Source organism: Aethalodelphis obliquidens, unplaced genomic scaffold (assembly GCF_003676395.1).
Source record: "Aethalodelphis obliquidens isolate GAN/ISIS:26980383/991018 unplaced genomic scaffold, ASM367639v1 scaffold5, whole genome shotgun sequence".
NCBI lineage: Eukaryota > Metazoa > Chordata > Mammalia > Artiodactyla > Delphinidae > Aethalodelphis > Aethalodelphis obliquidens.
This window is the reverse complement of record NW_020837949.1, coordinates 37,129,365-37,149,737: the sequence shown is the minus strand read 5'-3', so window position 1 is coordinate 37,149,737 and position 20,373 is coordinate 37,129,365. Positions and strand designations below refer to the sequence as shown.

The 20,373-nt window shown below is 42.4% G+C and overlaps 1 protein-coding gene across 1 annotated transcript in view; it reads right to left on the bottom strand.

Annotated features, from left to right (window-relative positions):
* Nucleotides 1-1,797: 1,797 nt before the first annotated feature.
* Nucleotides 1,798-20,373, bottom strand: part of DOCK4 (dedicator of cytokinesis 4) — a 480,421-nt gene continuing 461,845 nt past the window's right edge. Inside the window, exons 43-52 of the mRNA XM_027102161.1 lie at nucleotides 19,742-19,825; nucleotides 16,544-16,663; nucleotides 16,064-16,185; nucleotides 15,616-15,736; nucleotides 14,550-14,631; nucleotides 14,292-14,401; nucleotides 12,310-12,382; nucleotides 10,454-10,567; nucleotides 7,669-7,730; nucleotides 1,798-4,434 (exon numbers count right to left, since the gene is read on the bottom strand). Of these exons, the coding sequence (XP_026957962.1) occupies nucleotides 4,000-4,434; nucleotides 7,669-7,730; nucleotides 10,454-10,567; nucleotides 12,310-12,382; nucleotides 14,292-14,401; nucleotides 14,550-14,631; nucleotides 15,616-15,736; nucleotides 16,064-16,185; nucleotides 16,544-16,663; nucleotides 19,742-19,825 (1,323 nt within the window). The 3' untranslated portion in view covers nucleotides 1,798-3,999. The remainder of the gene's footprint in view (nucleotides 4,435-7,668; nucleotides 7,731-10,453; nucleotides 10,568-12,309; nucleotides 12,383-14,291; nucleotides 14,402-14,549; nucleotides 14,632-15,615; nucleotides 15,737-16,063; nucleotides 16,186-16,543; nucleotides 16,664-19,741; nucleotides 19,826-20,373) is intronic.

Genomic DNA, 20,373 nt, shown 5'->3' with positions numbered 1-20,373 from the left:
GTATTTTCAGTAGACGCTATACTGTTAGTGCCTGTTACTTTAATGTTGTCTCATTTCTCCTTTTCATTTTCTTTGTAGGGTATCAACTTCCTTACACACAATTCTGTAAAATACTTACCTGGTTTAGTAACATTTTCTCAAAGTTTAGGTAAGGCAGCAATATTTTCTTCCCACACGGCAAAAAATCACTCCATCAATATCCAATCTTGGAAAAATATTGCTGGTGGCACTAAAATTGGTACAACTCTTTTGGGAAATAATTTGCCAGTATGCAAGGTAATACAAAAATCATCCTTCCCTTGCCTTTGCAATTTTAGTCTAGGACTCCATGCTAAAGAAGTAAACCAAAACATGGAAAAAGCTGTATGTCAGAAGAGTCCCAGTGGTATTATTTGTAGTAGTGAAAAAGTGGAAACGATATCATGTCCATTAATAGGGGAATGGCTAATTAAATGGTGGGAATATATACTTCGTTTTTTATGTACATGTAATAACATGAAAATACTTACTGTAACGTTAAACAAAAAATAAGAGTAGTCCATCCAGGTACACCGTGATTAGCACTATGTAAAATACACATGTTGAAAACTGAAACCATCTACTCTATACAGCTTATGTCTACATGAACATGACCTCACTATTCCAATGTTTGCTGGCATAACTTTACTCTTCCAGGAGTCTCTCTGCCAGGTAAATAAGTTTATTTTTCATAACGTAATTTCTCAACAGACCCATCAAATTGTCAATAGAAAGTATCAGTTAACAGAACCCCTCAAACCTGCTGTTTCTAACCAACCCTCAACAATTATATCATGATCTTTACCCAATCTTAAGGTCTGCTCATTGAAAGATCTACCTTAAACAAAACTCCAGAATTTCAATAAAACCTGCTTTTGCCCTTGCCTCTCTAAGACACTGCCAAAGCTCTGTTGAGGTGGTGCTCCCCCTTATGGCAGTGGGCAGTGATCTCAGCCCTGTATTATCATTAGATTGTGTTGGGATACGTGGGAAACCAGCACTCAGCAAAGGAGGAAAACTATGCCATATATGCATAAAGAAAAAGACAAAAGGAATATGTAAAAATAATAGTTATGTTGGGGGATTGGTATTCTGTCAAATTTTCAAGTCTTTTGAACGGTATCCTTATGTAATGAGGACAAAGTTTATTTCATTCAGTAACTAAGAATTTATTTATTCTGATGATAAAGCCATCTTTTAATGTGTAAAGATCAAATAAAGGCAAAGCTGTGTAACTTGTTATGTTCTTTGTTGTTTTGTAGAGAAAATATCAATCTGAAGAGAAGACTACTAAGGTAGGAAAAGAAGCTATTCATATTGTAATGAGGCTTGTAGAATCGAAAGACTCGTGGGTTCAGTGGTAATGAAAATGATCCCCAAATGCTCTAAAAATCACTTAATGTTGAGAAATAATCAGGAAGACATGGACATGACCTTTAAATGGGTTTTGGTATTTAATGGAACAGAGGCTTTAGACAGGGGCTTGCTTAGCACTGAGTGACATAAATGTTGTAAATCTAACATAGCATTGACGCATCTCACAAAATTAAAAGCCGGGGTTTATTAACAGACTTGGTAGCCAGTGGATTTTGCAGCGTTAAATGTATTTCCTATCAATCAGTCATTTTATGAAAATCAGGAGGAAAGCAGGCAGGCAGATAGTTTGCCCAACTGGCAAAAGCAGCACTCAACTAACTATTCCTTTTGTACACTGGGCAGTTATTTACACAGCTTCTGTTCCAGGTAAAGATATGCTGATGACAGGAATAAACACAAATGTCAAGATTAATCAGGTAATTTTATTTAATATTTACCATTCAGCAGCAACCAACATGAACATCTAGGCTAACAGAATCTCTTGAAATGTTCTGCTATATAGCTGCTTCAGAAATACACACACATGATTGCCAAAAAAAAAAAATTTTTTTTAAATGGCTTCAAGAGCAAATAACACTGATTTATACTGTGCCCAAGCACTAGTCAAGGAATCTATTAAATTACAGAGGGAAAGGAAATCAAAGAAGCTTTGTTATCTTATGCATGTCACCTTATTTAAATGGAAGGAAGTCTTCTTTAAAGCAACAGAAATACGGATCTTCATATATATATATATATATATATATATATATATATATATTTTTTTTTAAGGATGTGATTACAAACACAAAGTGTTATCATCAAAAGCAAAAGCTAGTTCAAGAAATTTTCAACCGAAAAACTTGCAAGATACAAAGCTAAAATTCATGTTCCTTTTCTCTATTATGAATAATTTCACTAAACATAAATATTTTAACATATATTAATTTTCTGACATTCAAAATTGTAAAGTCAATATGGCAGAATTATTGTTAGAAGCACATATGTACAAATATTTTTTTTCCGTACATAAAGTATTTGGCATAATTATAACAATCATACTGCATCCACAACAGTTTGCTTTTATTTTTACTTTTTTTTACACATAATGGTATCTCTTATTAAAATTAACCAGTTATGTACAAAAATACTTGAACATTTATTATAGAAAACCTCTATAACCAGCCTCAACAGCGTATACCTGCTGAATGGTTTCATTAAGGGAATATAAAAAAGTTGTCACTGCCTTCCAGGTAAGCTATCAACAAAAACATACACAGTTAAACTAAATTGAGCTTCCCAACAAAAGAGGGAAAATATTCAACAGTATGATTTAAAATACAGTTCATATCTATTGTCAGTTGAGTGTTATAAACAGTCAGTAAAGAAAACAAAGATACAAAATACGTTACCACATACAAGGTGCTTTTTTCACACTCCTATGACTGTGGCATGAGCGTCCCTATCTAGATCTAAGATGCTGTGTTGCAGTATTCAAGCTAGAGTGGTCTACGGCCATCCTCCTTCAACAAAAGGACAACAGGATTAGCTAAGAAGACAAGCTCCATCAGTAATCATGGAGAGTTGTGAGGAATTCCTTATTTTGTGCAGCATTGAAAGTTAATGCCCTTGCCTTTTCAAAGTCCTTTTGCCATTTAATCATGCTAATATGTTTTCTCTCTGTTTCTTCATTTACTCTATTAATTCACTGCTGTCCTGTATTGATTCCTGAATTCTTGTTAATGGGACACATTAATTTGTGCCTACTTAACACATGAACATCTGTTCTTCTTTAGTGACAAATTTGGTAGAGGAAACTATCAAGTGAGGAAGCACAAAATTCAAGTAAACATTTCTCCTAGGGTCTTTTGCTTCATCTACCCGATTGGAACTCTGGAAGTAAATTGTACCTTGAAAAGAAATACAGTAGATACCATGGTGCCAGGGTACTAAAGGGTTTACCAACCCATTGGTAAAGTAGCGTTTTAAGAATGTAGACATCAGCCAAGGTCAAAAGCAACCTTAAAGAAGTATTTTGCTTCAAGAACAAAACCGCTTCCAGTCCCAATCCTTGCAACCCCTTAAGTTTACTGTCTCACTAGCTTGCTTTAACTTTTAATTCTGAAGATGTGCACTTATCAATCTGTTCATAGAAAGAGCCAGAAATCTCACCTTATTTACAGAAGTCTTCTAAAATAAGGACTATTGTGTTTGTTAGGATGTACATAGACTTAATAAGCTTTCTTGAAGTATCAAGTATTCAGTAAAAAGTATACAACATTATCACGCTTCGTATTGTTCGACAATATTCTATTGGTTTTAAGATTAAACTATGTAAAAAAAGTGAACATAAAAAGATACAAAAGAAGGCTTTATTACTATTTATCACTTCCAAATGAGAAACGCTGTAATGAAAATTCAGCCATACTTGGAACACCTGGCGTTTGAGATCAGTAACTTTTAATATTGTGCAACATTCTATTAACAAGTGAGTTTTAATTCCATTCATCTAAAGACAAATCTGAGTAAGTTATTAAAGTGCCTACACTAAATGTCTTCTCACCATACCTCTTATTTCTTGTAAACGGCAGAGAATTCATGGCAGGGAAATAGAAAAGGGACTTCTTATAACTGGGAGACTTTCCGGGGCAGGGGTCTGGGCCGCGGGCCGGGGTCCGTCCTCCTGGTCCCATTCTCCAGGTGTCCCGATCGCGCCGCCAGAGGCTTGGGGGGCAAGGCGGGCGGTTCCGCCGTGATGGGGATGGACAGGCTGTGAGGTAGCGGGACCGGGCGCCGCAGAGTCCGCTCGTACACGCTGTACGGCGGCGGTGTCTTGCTCTCCTTGCGCACCAGCTCTTCAGACCCACTGTGGCCTGACCCCGACCCCGGCGCCACCGACTGTTCGTTCACCTGATTTTCAAAGCCTGAGGTTTCCGACGTGCTACACCGGCTGAGGGACGAAATCCCACTGCTGTAGCTGCCGGACAGGACGGGGGAGTTGGAGATGAGTCCTGGGGAGTGATACTCCACCGGAGAGGGGGTGAAAGACTGCATGGATCCCTGTGTGGAGTGGAAAGGGAGGGGTGGGGGAGACACAGCAGAGAGTCACTGACAGACACTGTGATGAGCTCAACTGTGTCCCCCACCCATCCTTAGGTTGAAGCCCTATCCCCTGACCCCCACCCCCCACCCCATGTGCCTACATTTGGAGATACAGCCTTTAAAGAACGAGTAAGTGAAATTGAGGCCCTCAGGATGGACCCCAACCCAATCTGGTATCCTTTTAGGAAAAAAAATTGGACACAAAGAGACACCAAAGACGCATGCACACGGAGAAAAGACCCTGAGGACATAGGGAGAAGGTGGCCGTCTGCAAGTCAAGGAGAGAGGCTGCAGGAGAAACCGAGAATGGTGGCACCTTGATCTTGGACCTGTAGGCTCCAGAACCGTGAGAAAATACATTTCTGTTGTTGAAGCCCTCCCAGTCCGTGGGGTTTTGCTCTGCCGGCCCTGGAAGACTCATGCAGACACCCAGACTCAAATCTGAGTGCTGGCGTGCCTCAGAACCGCACATATACATAAGGCATTTATCTGCCAGGGCCGCCAGTCCATTCGGTTCACCTCACTGCCCACTTTACTCTTTATCATGGTCAGGACAGAAAGAGGATAAAAGTATTCAGGGAGAAAATGCAGAGGCATATCATCAGTCCCATGGTTTGAAGGATAGGAAACTGGCAAAAACCAAAACAAAACCAAACCCGTTGGAGATACCACTTCCCTTTCTAGCTCAGCAGAACCACTGGAAGTTCTAGCAACAACTGCTCACTTTCTCTAACTAGAGATATTATTTTGAAGCTGAGCAGGGCTGTCCCCTTTGGATGGGGCATGAATTCTTCACTTTCCCACCATTCCCACCCCAACACAGTGAGGCCTCCTGGCCTCCTTCACTCATTTGTTAGCTGTCTAGCCCCGCTGGCATTGGAATGTGCTACTTCCCTAAGGGTTCCACCGGGAAATACTGCCCCCTACGTATTCCTTGAGTCCATTCAAAGCATATTAGCTTCTTAAGGTCTTATAATAAAGCAACCTAAATGACTTTGTTCAGCCCAGTGTTTCCTAAACTCATTTGACCATAGACCATTTTTTTTCATGTATCACATAAACGGCCTATAAAACCAAGAAATGTTACCCTAGATTAACTTTACCTTGGTCTCTCTTTTGAAACAAAAACAGTGCTAGTAGACACAAATCCTTTCATTTAGCAGGAGCCTAAAGTTAAGCATGGCTAGTTAAGAGATCCAAATTCACTGCAATTTTTTGTTAAAAATTAGACACTAAGTTCAAAATAAGGCAGGTAAGCTGAGTCTTCACAGGGTTACTTCCATCATTTATTTGCTGATAAAACTATCAGTCAAGGAGTTTTCTGCATTCTAAGCACAGCAAAGCTTGTAACTTGGTAGCACTACGCCCTCTAATGTAACCCAGGAGTTACAACACAAATGTTCCACCCATTTTCTCTTCAAACCTATTTTGTAAAAATACGGCTACGAGGCTACCTATGGCCGGTAAGAACATAGGCAGGTCTGTGGAGAGACAGTATACACCACTTTGCTAACTATTTGGTGACTACTTGAACATTTTCAGCCCTTCGATTCTTTCTATTTTTTAAGAATCAATTCCTAGTCTTATTACTACTCTACACAATCAAGTAAAAAAATGCATGTGTGAATTCCATAGCAACACGAGGGGCTCTTTGCAAGCAAGGGGAAGTGTAACGATGCGGAAACACCATGTTGCTTTTGTTCCCATCACATCAAGATGACAGTCAATGGCTCAGGGTGAATGCAGTCCCACGTACTTTACAATTAATAGCTGCTCTACAGAATGACAACCGAACTAGCAAATAATTTGCACCCACCAGCAAATTTTGACATCAGCAATGTTGGCAATGCAAACGAAATCACACTTCTTTGCAATTTTCTCCGTTTGGGGGGGGGGGGTTTCCTTCCCGATTCTCAATTTCTACCAGCAACAGTCCTTAGCACCACAGATGTATGGGATCACAATGTGATCCCATGTGTTTGTAGAAGCTAATTTGTCCTTTTATTTTACATTAGTTAGAAATGTCTCATCAACAAAAAGGACATGGAATGTGTAAATCCTAAGTCATTCAGGTACAAAATCATTCTTTCAACACTCACTTCAACCTCATATCAGCCTCTGGCATAGCAGCTCTGAACACCTACCTCTGAATGTACTGACAATCCTTGCAGCCAGTCTGATTCAATTTGGATAGACTAAATATTCTTTTTTTAAAAATTAATTTTTTAAATTTTTGGCTGCATTGGGTCTTCGTTGCTGCGCGCGGGCTTTCTCTAGTTGTGGCGAGTGGGGGCTACTCTTCGTTGCAGTATGTGGGCTTCTCATTGTAGTGGCTTCTCTTGTTGTGGAGCATGGGCTCTAGGCGCACGGGCTTCAGCAGTTGTGGCACGCGGGCTCAGGAGTTGTGGCTCGCGGTCTCCAGAGCACAGGCTCAGCAGTTGTGGCACACGGGCTTAGTTGCTCCGCGGCATGTGGGATCTTCCCAGACCAGGGATCAAACCCGTGTCCCCTGCATTGGCAGGTGGATTCTTAACCACTGCGCCACCAGGGAAATCCCTAAATATTATTCTTTACCTTCGTGAGGGATTCTGTATGTTTAGAGATGTTAAGAAGCCTATGTCTACATATCAAATCAAATGTCTGACCTTTAAAGCTTTCCAGTTTGTTTCCCAGAAATTTTAAAATTCATTTTACTGCCTTGTTTTTCATGATCAAGTATGTATCTCTAATGTAAACGGAAACCTTGGTGTAAAATATTACAAGAGGAAAAGTTGGCTTTGGCGTTTTCAAAATGGGTGAGGCTGATGAAAAAGGCACTGGAGAATAGTTAGTAGATCTTGATGATTGTTTTTCAATATACGTGTTTGTTTTTGATGTCCCTTAAACCAAAAGACCAGGCTGAAAATGCCCTAGGAGATACATGGGGACCATTTCTTTCTGAATTCAGTGTATATTCTCACTCTAGTTTGTACATTCTCTTGCCACCATTTGGAGAAAAAGCCTAATAATCTGAAAACAAATGGCAGGCTCCCCAAAGGGAAAGCCTAGTGCTGTTTTCTTACCCATCTTCCTCTCCCCCTTCTTTATAGGTTCTTTGCCTGGTCTGTGCAGATGAAAGCACCTCATTGATGTACCAGGGAAAAAAGTAACGTGGGGCCAATCTCTAGCCTCAATCTAAACAAGAGCCTGTACCTTCAATGGAGATCGCCCAGCAGGCGATGGGGATACCGACGTCGTGTGTCTTGCTGGTGAAGCTGTAAAGACAGAGAGGTCATTTCAATTCAGAAAACCAGACAGCTGACTACCTGCAAAAGCCCTGTGTGTGTACATACCCATATAGATGATCTAGTGCACAAGGGTCTAGGCAAGGGGGTGGGGAGCGACTAAATGGTGCCCACCCAAAACGGATTCTTCACAAAGGACGGCAGCTCCAAGACATGGGGTAATTAGTGAAAAGTCACCAGTGTATACATGATGCTTTAACCACAGTGACAGGACCCCAAGCTGGTCCAAAGTCCTTCCCACTTCCTCAAAGTCCAGATGCTTCTCTGCTGCTTGGTCTATTTCAAAAGGTGCTTTTAGGTGTGAGGTGCCAGGGAGCAGACTTCAGGAATAACTGCTGACTTTGGCCCTGAGCAGGAACGGGAAGACCCAAGTCATCTAGATAGCTTAGAATAGGTCCCAGGAATATACTGACATCAGCCTCCCCTTCCATCCCCCAATATTCCTGAAAGGGACAGGAAAGCCTTGGCCATATCATACAAGAGGTAAGAAGTTTTCCATTTTTCTCCCTAATGTTTGTCCTCGGGTCTTCCCTTTATCTCTGGGAGGTGGTAGCCTATGGATTTTATCATCAAGGCCAAGAAGAACCCTCTCTTTGTTTCTCCCACCAGATTTTCAAGCCCTACACCCGGGACACAGCTTGTTTGATGGTACTGCTGTGTGTGTGCACTTGTGGGTCAAATCCAGCTCTCTAAAGCATAACCACACATACTAAAGGCCTGCCGTGACACCGTCAACATGGTGCGTATAAGCCAGATTTCCCAATTCTGCCTACAGAGGTTTCCATGAGCTCAGAGTTTGCTGCTCTGTGATGAGCTGCCATTCTCCCAGATGTCACAGTGAGGGCTGTAACTCATAAGAAAACTACGGAAAGGCTGAAGGGAAGAGAGACAGTTACAGATCCCCCCAACAGTGACCACACATGATGACATGAGGACAGACCATGACAGCAATCAGTGCAGAAGGGAAGGCAGCCCTGCCAAGTTAACCGGAAAGAGGTACAGTCGTCCATGTACTCTGAGCCTAAGGGACCAGGAAGAGTGGCCGGTCCCCACAGTGTGGGGTTGTGTGGCCTCCATCTTACACGCTAGGGCATGCTGTCAGCGTGTGCCATGTTCCATCACCACTGTTAGTTCTCCTACGGCATCAATTGTGGGTGTTGAGCATGGAAGAAAAACATGCACGTATAGAGAAGCAGATATTGATTGGGAATGGTATGTCTGGCAGAAGTCAAGGTTTCTATTACTTGGGACCCTCTTCCTCTCAACTTAGGCGTTCCCCGGTACCGTCACTGTGGGATGCGCAGTAGCCCCTGTGCGTACTGCATGTTTACAGTGATGTTTCTCTGGAAAGACCTAAAGTAGTTCTATCAGTGTCCTTGTCTACAAGTCTGAATGAGCAGGAACCTAGATACCATGAATATTACTGTTCCTTAGAAAATGCTTTTTGAGTTCCCAACTTTAGGTACACGCCAGGTTTAAATTGGAGGTTGCCTGAAAATATGGACATCATGAATAAAATACCAATTACTGGTTGATGAGTTTTAAACTCTCATGGTCACACTGACCTACTTATGCAGAGTATCAATTAAGGCTAAAGTTATTTCTTTTTCTGTTTGGAGATCTCACCTGTCTTTCCAAATCTATTGGTGACTTTTTGCTTTGGCGAGTATAAAACAAACTGGGTAGCACATAGTTTATTTTAAAAAGAGAGAGAGTCATTTTTCTTAGTGAAAAAAGAAACTAGAAAGATGAGATGCTAAAATACAGCAAATGAAACATGGACAATCAAGCCAGAAAAATCCATGAAAAACACAGTGTCATATTTTCTCTTGCCTTTAGGCTGTTGTATTTGTAAAGCTTCAAAACTACTCTAAATATATGTTAAGTGTTGAAAAGGCTCTCCCCATCACCAGGATAGGATAAGTAAAGCAGGGTAGCCCCTCTTAAAAACCGTCCCCATATGCAGGTCACCAAGCAACGGCTTGTTCAGGAGGAAAGGGGAACTAGTATTGTTATAAACTCACGAAGGAAGTTTCTTAAGCATAATTTTCAGTGGTTCTCAAGTCTAGAAAGGTGTGGTAAAATACAGATTCTAAGGTCTTGGCCCAGAAATAGTAAAATTCTGATTCAGTAGGTCTGAGGTTAAGCCAAGAATTTTGCTTCTTAAACCAACACCCTAGGGGATTCAGTGCCTTGAATGAACCCTTTGAGAAATATGACCCTTGAATACAGACGTGTCTAAGCAGCAGATAACTACGGATGCACTATTCGTTGTTTTCCATAAGCCTATCCAAATCACAGTTAGTCAATCCTATTTAGGGGCTACCGGAAACTGGGGCATCAGTCCTGAAGAAAGTGGCTAGACTTAGTAAAGGTTGATAAGAATGAGGTGACTCAGGATAGCATAGAAAAAATGCTAGTGTCTCAGCAAGGTTAGGGTACCCCCTAAATTCTGAGGATGGCATGTAGGAAAAGAACATTCTACAAAATCTGTCTGTGGGGTTTATTAGGAATGGTGCACTGCTTGACTTAGTGTAACAGGAGTTCAGGAAAGAGGGGGAACACTACAAACAAATTATATAGCTACTACTAAGGACACCAAATGCCTACCTTTTTGAGGAATTCAGGACAAGCTGGAGTAGTCAATAAAAGTTATTTTATGAAAGTGATTGTTAAGTGCTTCAAATACCCACCAGTCTGTGTGGGTCTTGGAGGGACAGGGGGAGAGATAAGTTTCCCACCGTCTGACATGTTCTTGGCTTCCTTCCCACTGTCCAGGCTCCAGCTGCTAGGGGTGGGATTCACAGCTGGAAGGGAAAAACACAGCTAAAAACACACGGTCTACTTGGCCCTGTAAACACTCTAAATCTTAGAAGAAAGTCAGAATTATCCAGAATGAAAAAATCAACTGGATTAAAAAAAAACAACAAAATTCCTAAATACCGAACTTTTACTTAATTGCCTACCTCACAGTTATAGTTGATATTTAATTGGGTGATAGCAGGTCTCTTTCTTTCCCTCAAGCAGTCAAACAGAACTATACATCTCTACACGAGAGTGTGGAAACTTGTTGAGAATTATAGATCTGTTTAGATGCTGGATAACAGATGGAAGATGTAGTCACTAGACTATTGTAAAACTTGATTTTTAGTAGAAATTTCTGGACTAGTGGCACCCTGAAAGGGGGAAGGCAGCGGCACGCTAATATCTCCACTGTCTGGCAGAACTAGTGGCAAGCAACAGCCACGCCACACCATCCTGTTGGCCCTTGTTTCTCAAGTCAATGGGCTATAGTGAAGAATGTCCTAAAAAAATAATTTGGAGTACTGACGGTATCATTCCTTTTTTGTAATCTGCCTGCTCCATGCTTCAGCAAGATGCAGAAATATGGGACAACCCCGTTAGGAACAAGGGCAAGACACACAAGGTTATAAACAGCCGCTCTGTGATAAGGTTTACGACATCAAGCCTTTAGAGATTTCCAGTAGCTTGCTGCCTGAACAGACACTGCCACCTGATGGACATATCTAGAATTTCAACATTTTACCATTCTTTATCTTACCACTTTCACTGGATGGAACTACCACTCGTAAAATACTTTTCCTCCGGTCCTTTTAAATGTGCTTTGTGGTTTTATTTGGTATAAAAGGTGAGAAAAAGACCACGTTCCTAAATTCTCCCGACAAAGATCAATATCTGACTTGTAACTTAAAAGCAAAATGTGTGTTTTAAAATAACTGGCTACAGTTCCGCTGATTTCTATTTCGCAAGGAAAGTTTTAATGTATCGGTGTACTCAAATGACGATGCAGTCGAGCTCTTAATAAAGACAGTTACAATGCGCTTTACACGGATATTTCGTTAGTGACTCTTAATTCACTGGCCCGGGGACTGCTCTGATTTTTTGAGGCCTGACCCTGGGAGGTGAGCGGGTGCCTTGCTGCCAGCCCTGCCCCCCTGGCTGAGGAAGTCGCATTTCATCTGCTCTTCCTCTGCTGTGTTGCACAGACCGATGCTAACTGGCTATGAACTGCTAGGCATGTGTTTGTTTCTCATTTTTTCAGGTGACCTTGAGGCAGGGCACACTCCATCATGCCCGGGATTGCAATTCTTAAAGAGTATCTGAGTCCCCGCAAACGACAGATGAGCTGGCAGAATGAACTCTGTAAGGCAGACACAAAGTGGGACCAGGGAATCGATCTGAGAAGGTGCTTTCTTTCATTGCGCTGAACAAGTAGCCTAATTGGCCACTTTGTTTCAGGTAGCGCAGGCCTTGCCTCGGTGACTCACTGAATGACACCAAAAGTCATTAAACAGAGGAGCCCCTACCTTGCTCAGATTCTGCTGTTAAATCCTACAAGAACACAGTTTGTGAAGAACGCATCAGAAATAACTGTCTTTCATTCATCTCCTAAAGAGCAAATTAGTCCAGATCGTTAACGGTCTGGAGATCTGCCTTCCGCACAGACACACGGGAGACTGGAGGAAATGAGGACAAAACAAACCATTACACATTCCAGGACTGATGAAGGGGCTGGCTTTATACCCACCTTTCTCAGGCGCAGAAAGATTTGGGTCACTGCGTGGCAAGGCCCCGTCTCCAATATGATTAAACAGCAGCCTCTGGAAAGGCACAAGAATCTATTTTTATGATGCAATATGCTAACATGTGAGACCTTCTAGAAAATTAGACGATTATCTTATTACTGAACCTTTTCGTTGAAAAAAATGTTTTTATATGCTGTGATGAGGCTAGGAACAAAGAATTCAATTATATTTAAGGGAAAAAGGGCAGAGACCCTTAGGGTTCAAACAGTGTTTTAAAAGTCTATACTAGGGCTTCCCTGGTGGCGCAGTGGTTGAGGGTCCGCCTGCCGATGCAGGGGACACGGTTTGTGCCCCGGTCTGGGAAGATCCCACATGCCGCGGAGCAGCTGGGCCCGTGAGCCATGGCCGCTGGGCCTGCGTGTCTGGAGCCTGTGCTCCGCAACAGGAGAGGCCACAGCGGTGAGAGGCCCGCGTACCACACACACACACACACACACAAAAAGTCTATACTAGATTTCAAATATAAATGGCAAATAGGTTTTGTAATAAAATGCAAGGAAAAAATAAACAGTAAGCAGTTAAATTATGGTGCTCTTTGTAAATACAAATGCTAGACTGGCAATACGAAATGCAAGTAAGAATTAAAGGAGGAATATTAGCTCAAAAAATCTCTAGTGAATGGACTTTACATTTTAAATCCTAGATTAGGTTAAAACATATGAAATGGTCAATATGTTACAATTTTTAACCCACAAAAATGCCAGTTTTACATGGTTCTACCTAACACATTAAACAAAAAGGCACAAAGTCCTTAAAAGTAGACGCACCAGAGCAATGTGTATTATTGAAATTTTGGCAACATGCACACTGTTTCAAATTTGACCCAAAGCAGAAAATTCGAGAGGCTAACCAGCAAGTCCTTCATGCTAACCAGCATGCTGGTGACACGCTCTCCAGGAGCAGATGGAACAAACGCAACATCAAGTGACAAAGGGAAATTAAACCAGTTAGCTGGTCCAGCCAAATGCACGCAGATATAATTTCTGCGAGACATCAGTGTCGTGTGGATGAGGTATCCTGGAACTTTGGGGAAGATCACACAATCAGCAAAGATAAACCCATCAAGCCAAACCCCACTCACTCTCATCCCTTTCCAGATGTAGCTACAGACTTCTGCCAGGATGGCATAGAAAAACAGAGAAACGAGCTGGAGGATAAATAACTATTATCCTCTGCTCCCAAGTTTTCCCCAAATAATCGGTAAAACTCAGGGCTCCACATGAATCTTATCTTTGAAACCCTCCTTCAAAGCGCTTGAAGGGCCCAGAGGGTCAAAACCTTGGCCCTGCTCTCAGACTAACAGAGATCACTGCAAAACCAAGTCTGGGGTGGGTGGTGAGGGCCACGTGCCTTATTCCTGAGGGCTGCAGGGGAGGCCCTAGGATTCAGCTTCCTCCTCAGTGCATCAAAGAAGAATGGCAAAGGTAAAAAGACATGTTCCTCACTCTTGGGTACCTCAGCAAGGAATCCATGGCAGCTCTCTCGAGTTAGGTAGAGGCAAAAAGAAACGCGGCTGGGCAGCCATGCGTCTCCTCAAGGGTCTTTGGCTAATGTAAGAAGTTCCTCCAAATTTCTGTTACAGACACATGCAGACAGACACCCCCCAACTCATTCACCCAATCACCCCTCCTAATGTTCAAGTAGCAGCAACGAGATTAGTCTGATCAAGGTGGGTAAAATCATTTCCCATTTCCCTATCAGCTTTCCTGCTCAGGCAATTACCCACGTATCCACATCAGGCACATGGCTCACACAGAAATTCCTAACAACAGGTGCAGGGCAGAGGTGTGCTCTTCACCCAGCTGGACCCGTCAACACAGCCTATATGGTGGCCTCTGGCAGCTACCGTGAGGTTCTGCAGAGAGACGTAAGCAACAGCCAGACGTTTCCTCGTTTTCTAGAATTTCCATCCCACAAGAACTACCTGAGAAGGTTCCACAGGTGTCGGGTAGATGGCGCTGCATGGCCGCTCTCTCGGGGACAGGCAAGAGTTTTCTCTGGAATGTTTGTGTTTGTCAGACAACAAAGGAGAAGCTGGCAAGAGAAGGAGAGAAAGGCTCATCAGGGTGGTGGGCTGGGCCTGTTTGGAGGAGAGAGCCTGAGCATGCAGGGGCCACCACAGCTCCTGGGGGCTGGAAGGTTCTCTGGGCACCCTTAGTCCACCCCACACCGTGGCGCTGACCTCTGGCACTCGACGGAGCAGAACTTGTCACATTAGGCGAGGCAGAGTGAGTAGAACTCAAGCTTGAGGTAGATGGACTTGGCTGGAAAACATGGGAGCTGTTATCAAACATGGCTTAGAGGCTGCAGAAAACGCTGACACATTTGAAACAAAATCATCAGTTCTTTCTTCAAATTAGAAAAGAAAAAAAGTCCAGTAAGAAACATGGAAAAAATCTCCCTAACTCAGACTGATGAGGATGCCTCTGAATTCATCAAGAATCTGCGATTTTGACTCCTGCCAAAGGACTGCATTTGTGTTCATTTCAGCTACATACATCCTATGACTGAGGAGCAGTTAGCAGCGGCTCCCTGACTAAAGCACAGGCACAAAGACTCCCAGCCTCGGGCAGGTCAATAGGTGAGCGCTTCTAAAAGGCAGAGAACACACCTTTGCATTTTCTCCAATGTACTGTGTTCAAAGCATGAATTTGGCAATACGTATTATGCCCCTTTTCCAAAGACAGTGGTAAGGAAAATTTCCGCTGAATCTTACTGAGTTACTATCAACACCTATCAGCCGAATCTAAATACAAATTTTGGTTGCAAGAGTTACACTGACGCTAAAATCCCTAAAATCTATGTTTTTTATTTTGTAAAAAATGTTTTATTATGGGACATTTCCAACATGTACCTAAGTGGAGAGATCTTACAATGGGCCCCTAAACCATATCTTCTTAAAAGGAAAAAAAAACACTTAGAAATGCTAAGAGGTCAGTGGTGACAAGCTCCAGGAGTCCCAACTGAAGACCCGACTCAGAGGCAGAGCTCAAAGTGCCCCCCTTCACGGCCTGCCCGGGCTTTCCCATGGCTCGCTCAGGTCTTCTTACAGTGGATGGGGGAGCTTTGAGAGAATCATCTTTGTAGACTCCAGAGACCAATAAGGCAACAGGAGTGTTTAAAGGTTTGTCCTTAAGTCAAGTGCTCGCTCATAGGTCTGTTCCTAAGCACAGCAGAGTGAACGGAAACACTCATGATTGAGACAGAAAGGGAATAAACAGGACCAGACAAAAAAGCTAATCAAGTACCTGCATGTTAAAGACTTCATCAGAGCTTTCTGATTGCCCTGTAATATTGCTTACTTCAGCAGAAGCTTGTGAGGACAGTGAGGAAGAAGAATATCGGTTGACAGCTGGGTAACTTAATGGGCTGTTTTGGGGGGAAAAAAAATGGTTGTTAACTCAGTCTCTGAATTGTACTTTATCACATGCTGGCATGGTATAAAACCAAAGGGGAAAAAAATATGCACATCCCATTTTGTTGTCTCCTGTTTGCCTCGATATGATCAAATGTCTGAGTTTATTTCTCATGCTGTTGCTGTTTTACCAGTGGCAGATGTCTGCAGCTGCCTCGAGGGTTAATTATTTCATTAAGAAATTGCGTATTTGACAAATTGTGCCGCAAAGAACAAGAGAATCATTCCAGATCATCTTGTGGGGACGCCAAAGTGTCAAGATAATTCAGAATATGACTTACCTGCGTCTAGGAATTACCCTGGTACCATCTGGGCTCATAGAAGCAGGTGCTGAGTTTCTACACACGCGAGGGCTTCCATTAGGAAAATGGACTGGACTGGCTTGTATACAAGCAGAGAATTCCTAAAGAGGTAGTAAAGAAAATATTTCAGAATAGTAATTACAAGGGCAAAAATCACTCGTGAGGTATTTCGCTGCACTAGATGTGCATTGTAATTGTCATGAAGTCTTTCTATAGGGAACTTATAAAGGTAAGTTTCATTATTATTAAGCTTTCTCTCATTTACTTTTTTGTTTTCATAAAGGTTGAGAGTGACAAACAGAAGTTAATGCAATTTTAGTATTTGAGGGCTCTCTGGTAAAATGGTGCAGTTTGGTAGAAAAACCAAAAGATGTCACTATTGGATATTTCACCGTCCCTCTACCAAAAAGCAAATGGCAGAGGTCAGACTGCCCCCCCATGGACACTTTGGGTACTTACCTGTATTCCTAAACTGGACTTCATCACAAAGAACTGGTCGACCAGCTTTTTGTGAAGCGGTCTCATATCTTGAGGTACAAACTTCTCATGCACGGCCAAGCCAAATTCCAAAATCTGTGCCTTGATAGTAACAGAAGGAGAAAATCCACATCAGTGGGTACCTCCTCTAAGTGCCTGCTAGGGGATTCAAGCACGGTACCATGCATTTTGCATGCAATATTGCTAGTCTCTCAATCTGACAAGATAGCAACAATCCTTAGTTTACCGGGGAGGACACCGAGGATCAGAAAATTCTGCATGTACTATAAAATCCTGCATGTACTAAAATCCTGCATGTACTAAAATCCTGCATGTACTACAGGACAAATGAGGATTTGAACTTAGGTCTCTCTGATTCCAAAGACTTGATTTTCCTACTACCTCAAGTTTCTTTCCCATGATTTTCGACCTATAACAACCACCATTTTAAAACAGTTAAGTGTTTCTTTGGCCCCTTCCTGCACTTCTCAGGATGGGGCAGGGAATGGGGGTTCCCTGTTAGGAGGGGCAGGTGGGTCTCCCCCAGGGACCTCTTTTCTGGATGGCGCCCTCTCTGCCACGTTTCCCTTCTCTCTCCCATCAGGTTCTTCTCCCTCCCTCTCTCAGATTTTCAAAATCTGTCAGGGAGGAAGGGACAAGTGAACGGAAATTCCGTAACAGTTGCAATGCTTCTTGTTTTTGTTAAAAAAAAATAGTATTCTTGTTCACTTATTCTAATGCAAAAAGGAACAGCTCCTATCTTTAAAAAAGTTTTCCTGCTGTGAGAACCTAAACCAAGATGAATATAAACATGCAAGTTTTCTCTGTACAGGTATCAAAAGTGCTTAATTCCTTTGATTTGAGTAGCAGCTGTCTTTTACATTTTTCAAAAATTCCCCATGCTATAGTGGTCAAAAGAACAAATTCCAGAGGCTGAGAGGAAAACAAATCACATGTCACCACAATGGCACTTTATCTTTACAGCCCGTGAAGGTTCAAGTTTGAAAGCCAGGGCAGACAGTACTGACTCTGGGGGGTGAGAGCATCCAGCACCTTCCAAAGGGGTCAGAACTGCGGTAACTTCTGCTCTGGATGCCCATCTACCACCAGCACATTTGCATAAAGATAAAAATACCTTGAAATAAACATCAAGGACAGCTTGAAAGGAACAGCTTGAGTGGAGCGTATGTCTGAGGCATAAAGGGCGAGCTCGGTCTCTGTGGGGAGGGTAGGAGGGATGGAGGAGCTGAGCCTAAGTGTAGATGCCTCAGTCCTTTGCATCTTAAGACACTAGCTGGGAGGGGCCCTCCCTTTTGTGCAGATAACATCGCAGGTTGGGTTCTCCCAGAAGTAGGCTCCAGCATGGAGATTAGGCTGTTTACTGGGGTGTATCCTTGAGATCACTGCCTGTGGGAGGGAGGGAGGGAGGGGCAGAAGTGGGACTTGACCAAAAAAGAAACTGAACTGGATGGCAGCCTGGCAGCCTTCTGCCAACCCCAGGGGAGCTCTGGACCTTTAACAGTCTGTCACAGTTGTACTATGTTGGGCCCAAATGGCCAGGCTCTGTCTCTCCTCCCCAGTCACTGGACGCAGGTCATCTAGGAAGGTGGAGATCTTAGGCTACGTGGCTCTCTGCAGCAGAGGCAACGCCGGAGGACCTGAGAGCCTAAGGTGTCTTCTAGCAGGTAGGGCCACAACTCCCTTCCAGAAGGGGCACTGGGGCAGTGCATCTCCATGTCTACTAGACAGTTCTCTGAACTACCTCACAGAGGTCCAGAGGACGGTGCCCAACCCCCTTCCTATGGTCCCACAAAGACATGTGACTTGCCCAAGGTCACATGGCAGTCACTTGCACTACACGGCCTATGATAGGATCTAATGCTTCCTAGGCCATAGCTCTTTCCACAAGGCCCCATGAACACAATCAGGCAGAATGTGGAGGAAACCAAGGTCCCTCAATTTTTATTTTTCTTGAGAGACTTCTTAACCCTTTTGATTTTAACTCGAGGGAAAGAATTCAGTCAGACTGAATACAGCAGGTAAATATCCTGGGGTGAGGCAAATCACTCATAAGAGACTGCTGGTAAAATACAGACTTTTAAAAATCAAAAAAGGCTAAAGTCGTTCCATAATCCTCAGTACTGGATAACCTAAGCTGCTCACTTCATTTCGAGAATCTACGTCACCCCCAGGGCCACAATGAGAATTTAACTTATTCTATATTTCCTTGCAGGTCAACTGTAAGTAATTCCTCTCTCTTTTTCAGAATCTGTACAACTGACCCTCTTCCAGCCATGGCCCTTGTCCATGGCCACTTCTCTCCCTTCAGTATTAAGTTTTGTGGACTACGCCTTCAGAGCATAAAATATGGACTAAAACCAGATACGACCTCATCATTTCCTAATCCCAAACAGCCTGTTTTATTTGTTTTTTAATTTGGTATTATCAAGTGGAGAGAGATGCTTTTGTCACATTTTATCGTACATATTCCATTTTTCACGGGTATAAAATTTCCTATTGAACCCAGCCTCCCAACCATAATGTCTCCCACCTCAGAGGTTTTCAAACCATTTTCAGGCCAAGAGCTATCAAAAGGGGCACAGCAGGCAACAGATTTTTCACTCTGGTTCTTTGTACTTGATGGAACCAAAGAAGTAAAAACCAACTATGCTTCTGTAATGTTGAAAATGATGAGGTTGTATCTAGTTTTGTCCATATCATATAATCTATAGGCTTAGTCTGCACAACGGGATACTTCTAAAGCAAAGGGTATTGACTGCCCACTTCCTTATTCTAATATTTAAGTAAGAATCTCATTCATTCATTTATTTATTCATTTTGAGTTAGCCTGAACTTATTTGATCCCAAAATCTTGAGTGAAAAGTTGGCATCAAGTCTTTGGGGAGACTATTCAAAGAACGTTCCAAGAGATGACATGAGGTTGTTTGTTGTAAGGGGCTGCCATAGTCTACTCATTGGTTTTTGTTTTTGTTTTGCATTAAAGTGGGAAGAAAACGTAGAAATTAGCAAGTTAGGATACATTACAAGTGAATCTGTAACCCCTGACTGCTAGCTTCAGTTAGATCACTGATGTTGAAAACCATGTAGGTGGGTCTCCAGTTAAGCAAGTATGTATCTACACAGAAGAGGGGGACGGTGATGGGCTTCTGCTCCCCTTACCTGCTCAAGCATCAGCTCTCTTAACCGTGCAATTTTCTCTCCATCTTCAGGGTGACTTAAGATATATTCTTTGACAAAGAATGCCTAGTAAGAGAAGGGATAGTCAGTTTACTTCAGGAGAGTTACAAAGGAAGTGAAAGACACCGTTGTTGTTTTTTAAAGTCATCTTTAAAGAAATGATACCATTATACACCACTTTTGGGGGACAGACAGTGATTCTGAGTACGGTCAGCTGGTCAGATGGGAATATAAGGAAATGATTGTTAACAGGAGATCAGAGATTGTATAAACTTTGTACCTTTGGTAAAACAAATAGCAAATCCAAATCAATAAGCTTTATGACATTACATCCTAAAATAAATTGCCTTAAGACTCAGAATGATCAAGATGGTGGCCTCATCTTCCAAGCTACTGTACCTTTCTGTTTAAAACTAAGACAGCAGATGAAAAATCCACTTAAACTATCTTCTAAACAAGATCAAATTTTTTTATGTCCAAGAACCACTCTTTGCTCAGGGAAATGGGTTTAGGTAGACATTCATTAAACAATCCCGATACCCTCACTTCTTTTATTCATCCAAGAAAACACACACACACACACACACACACACACACACACACACACACACACA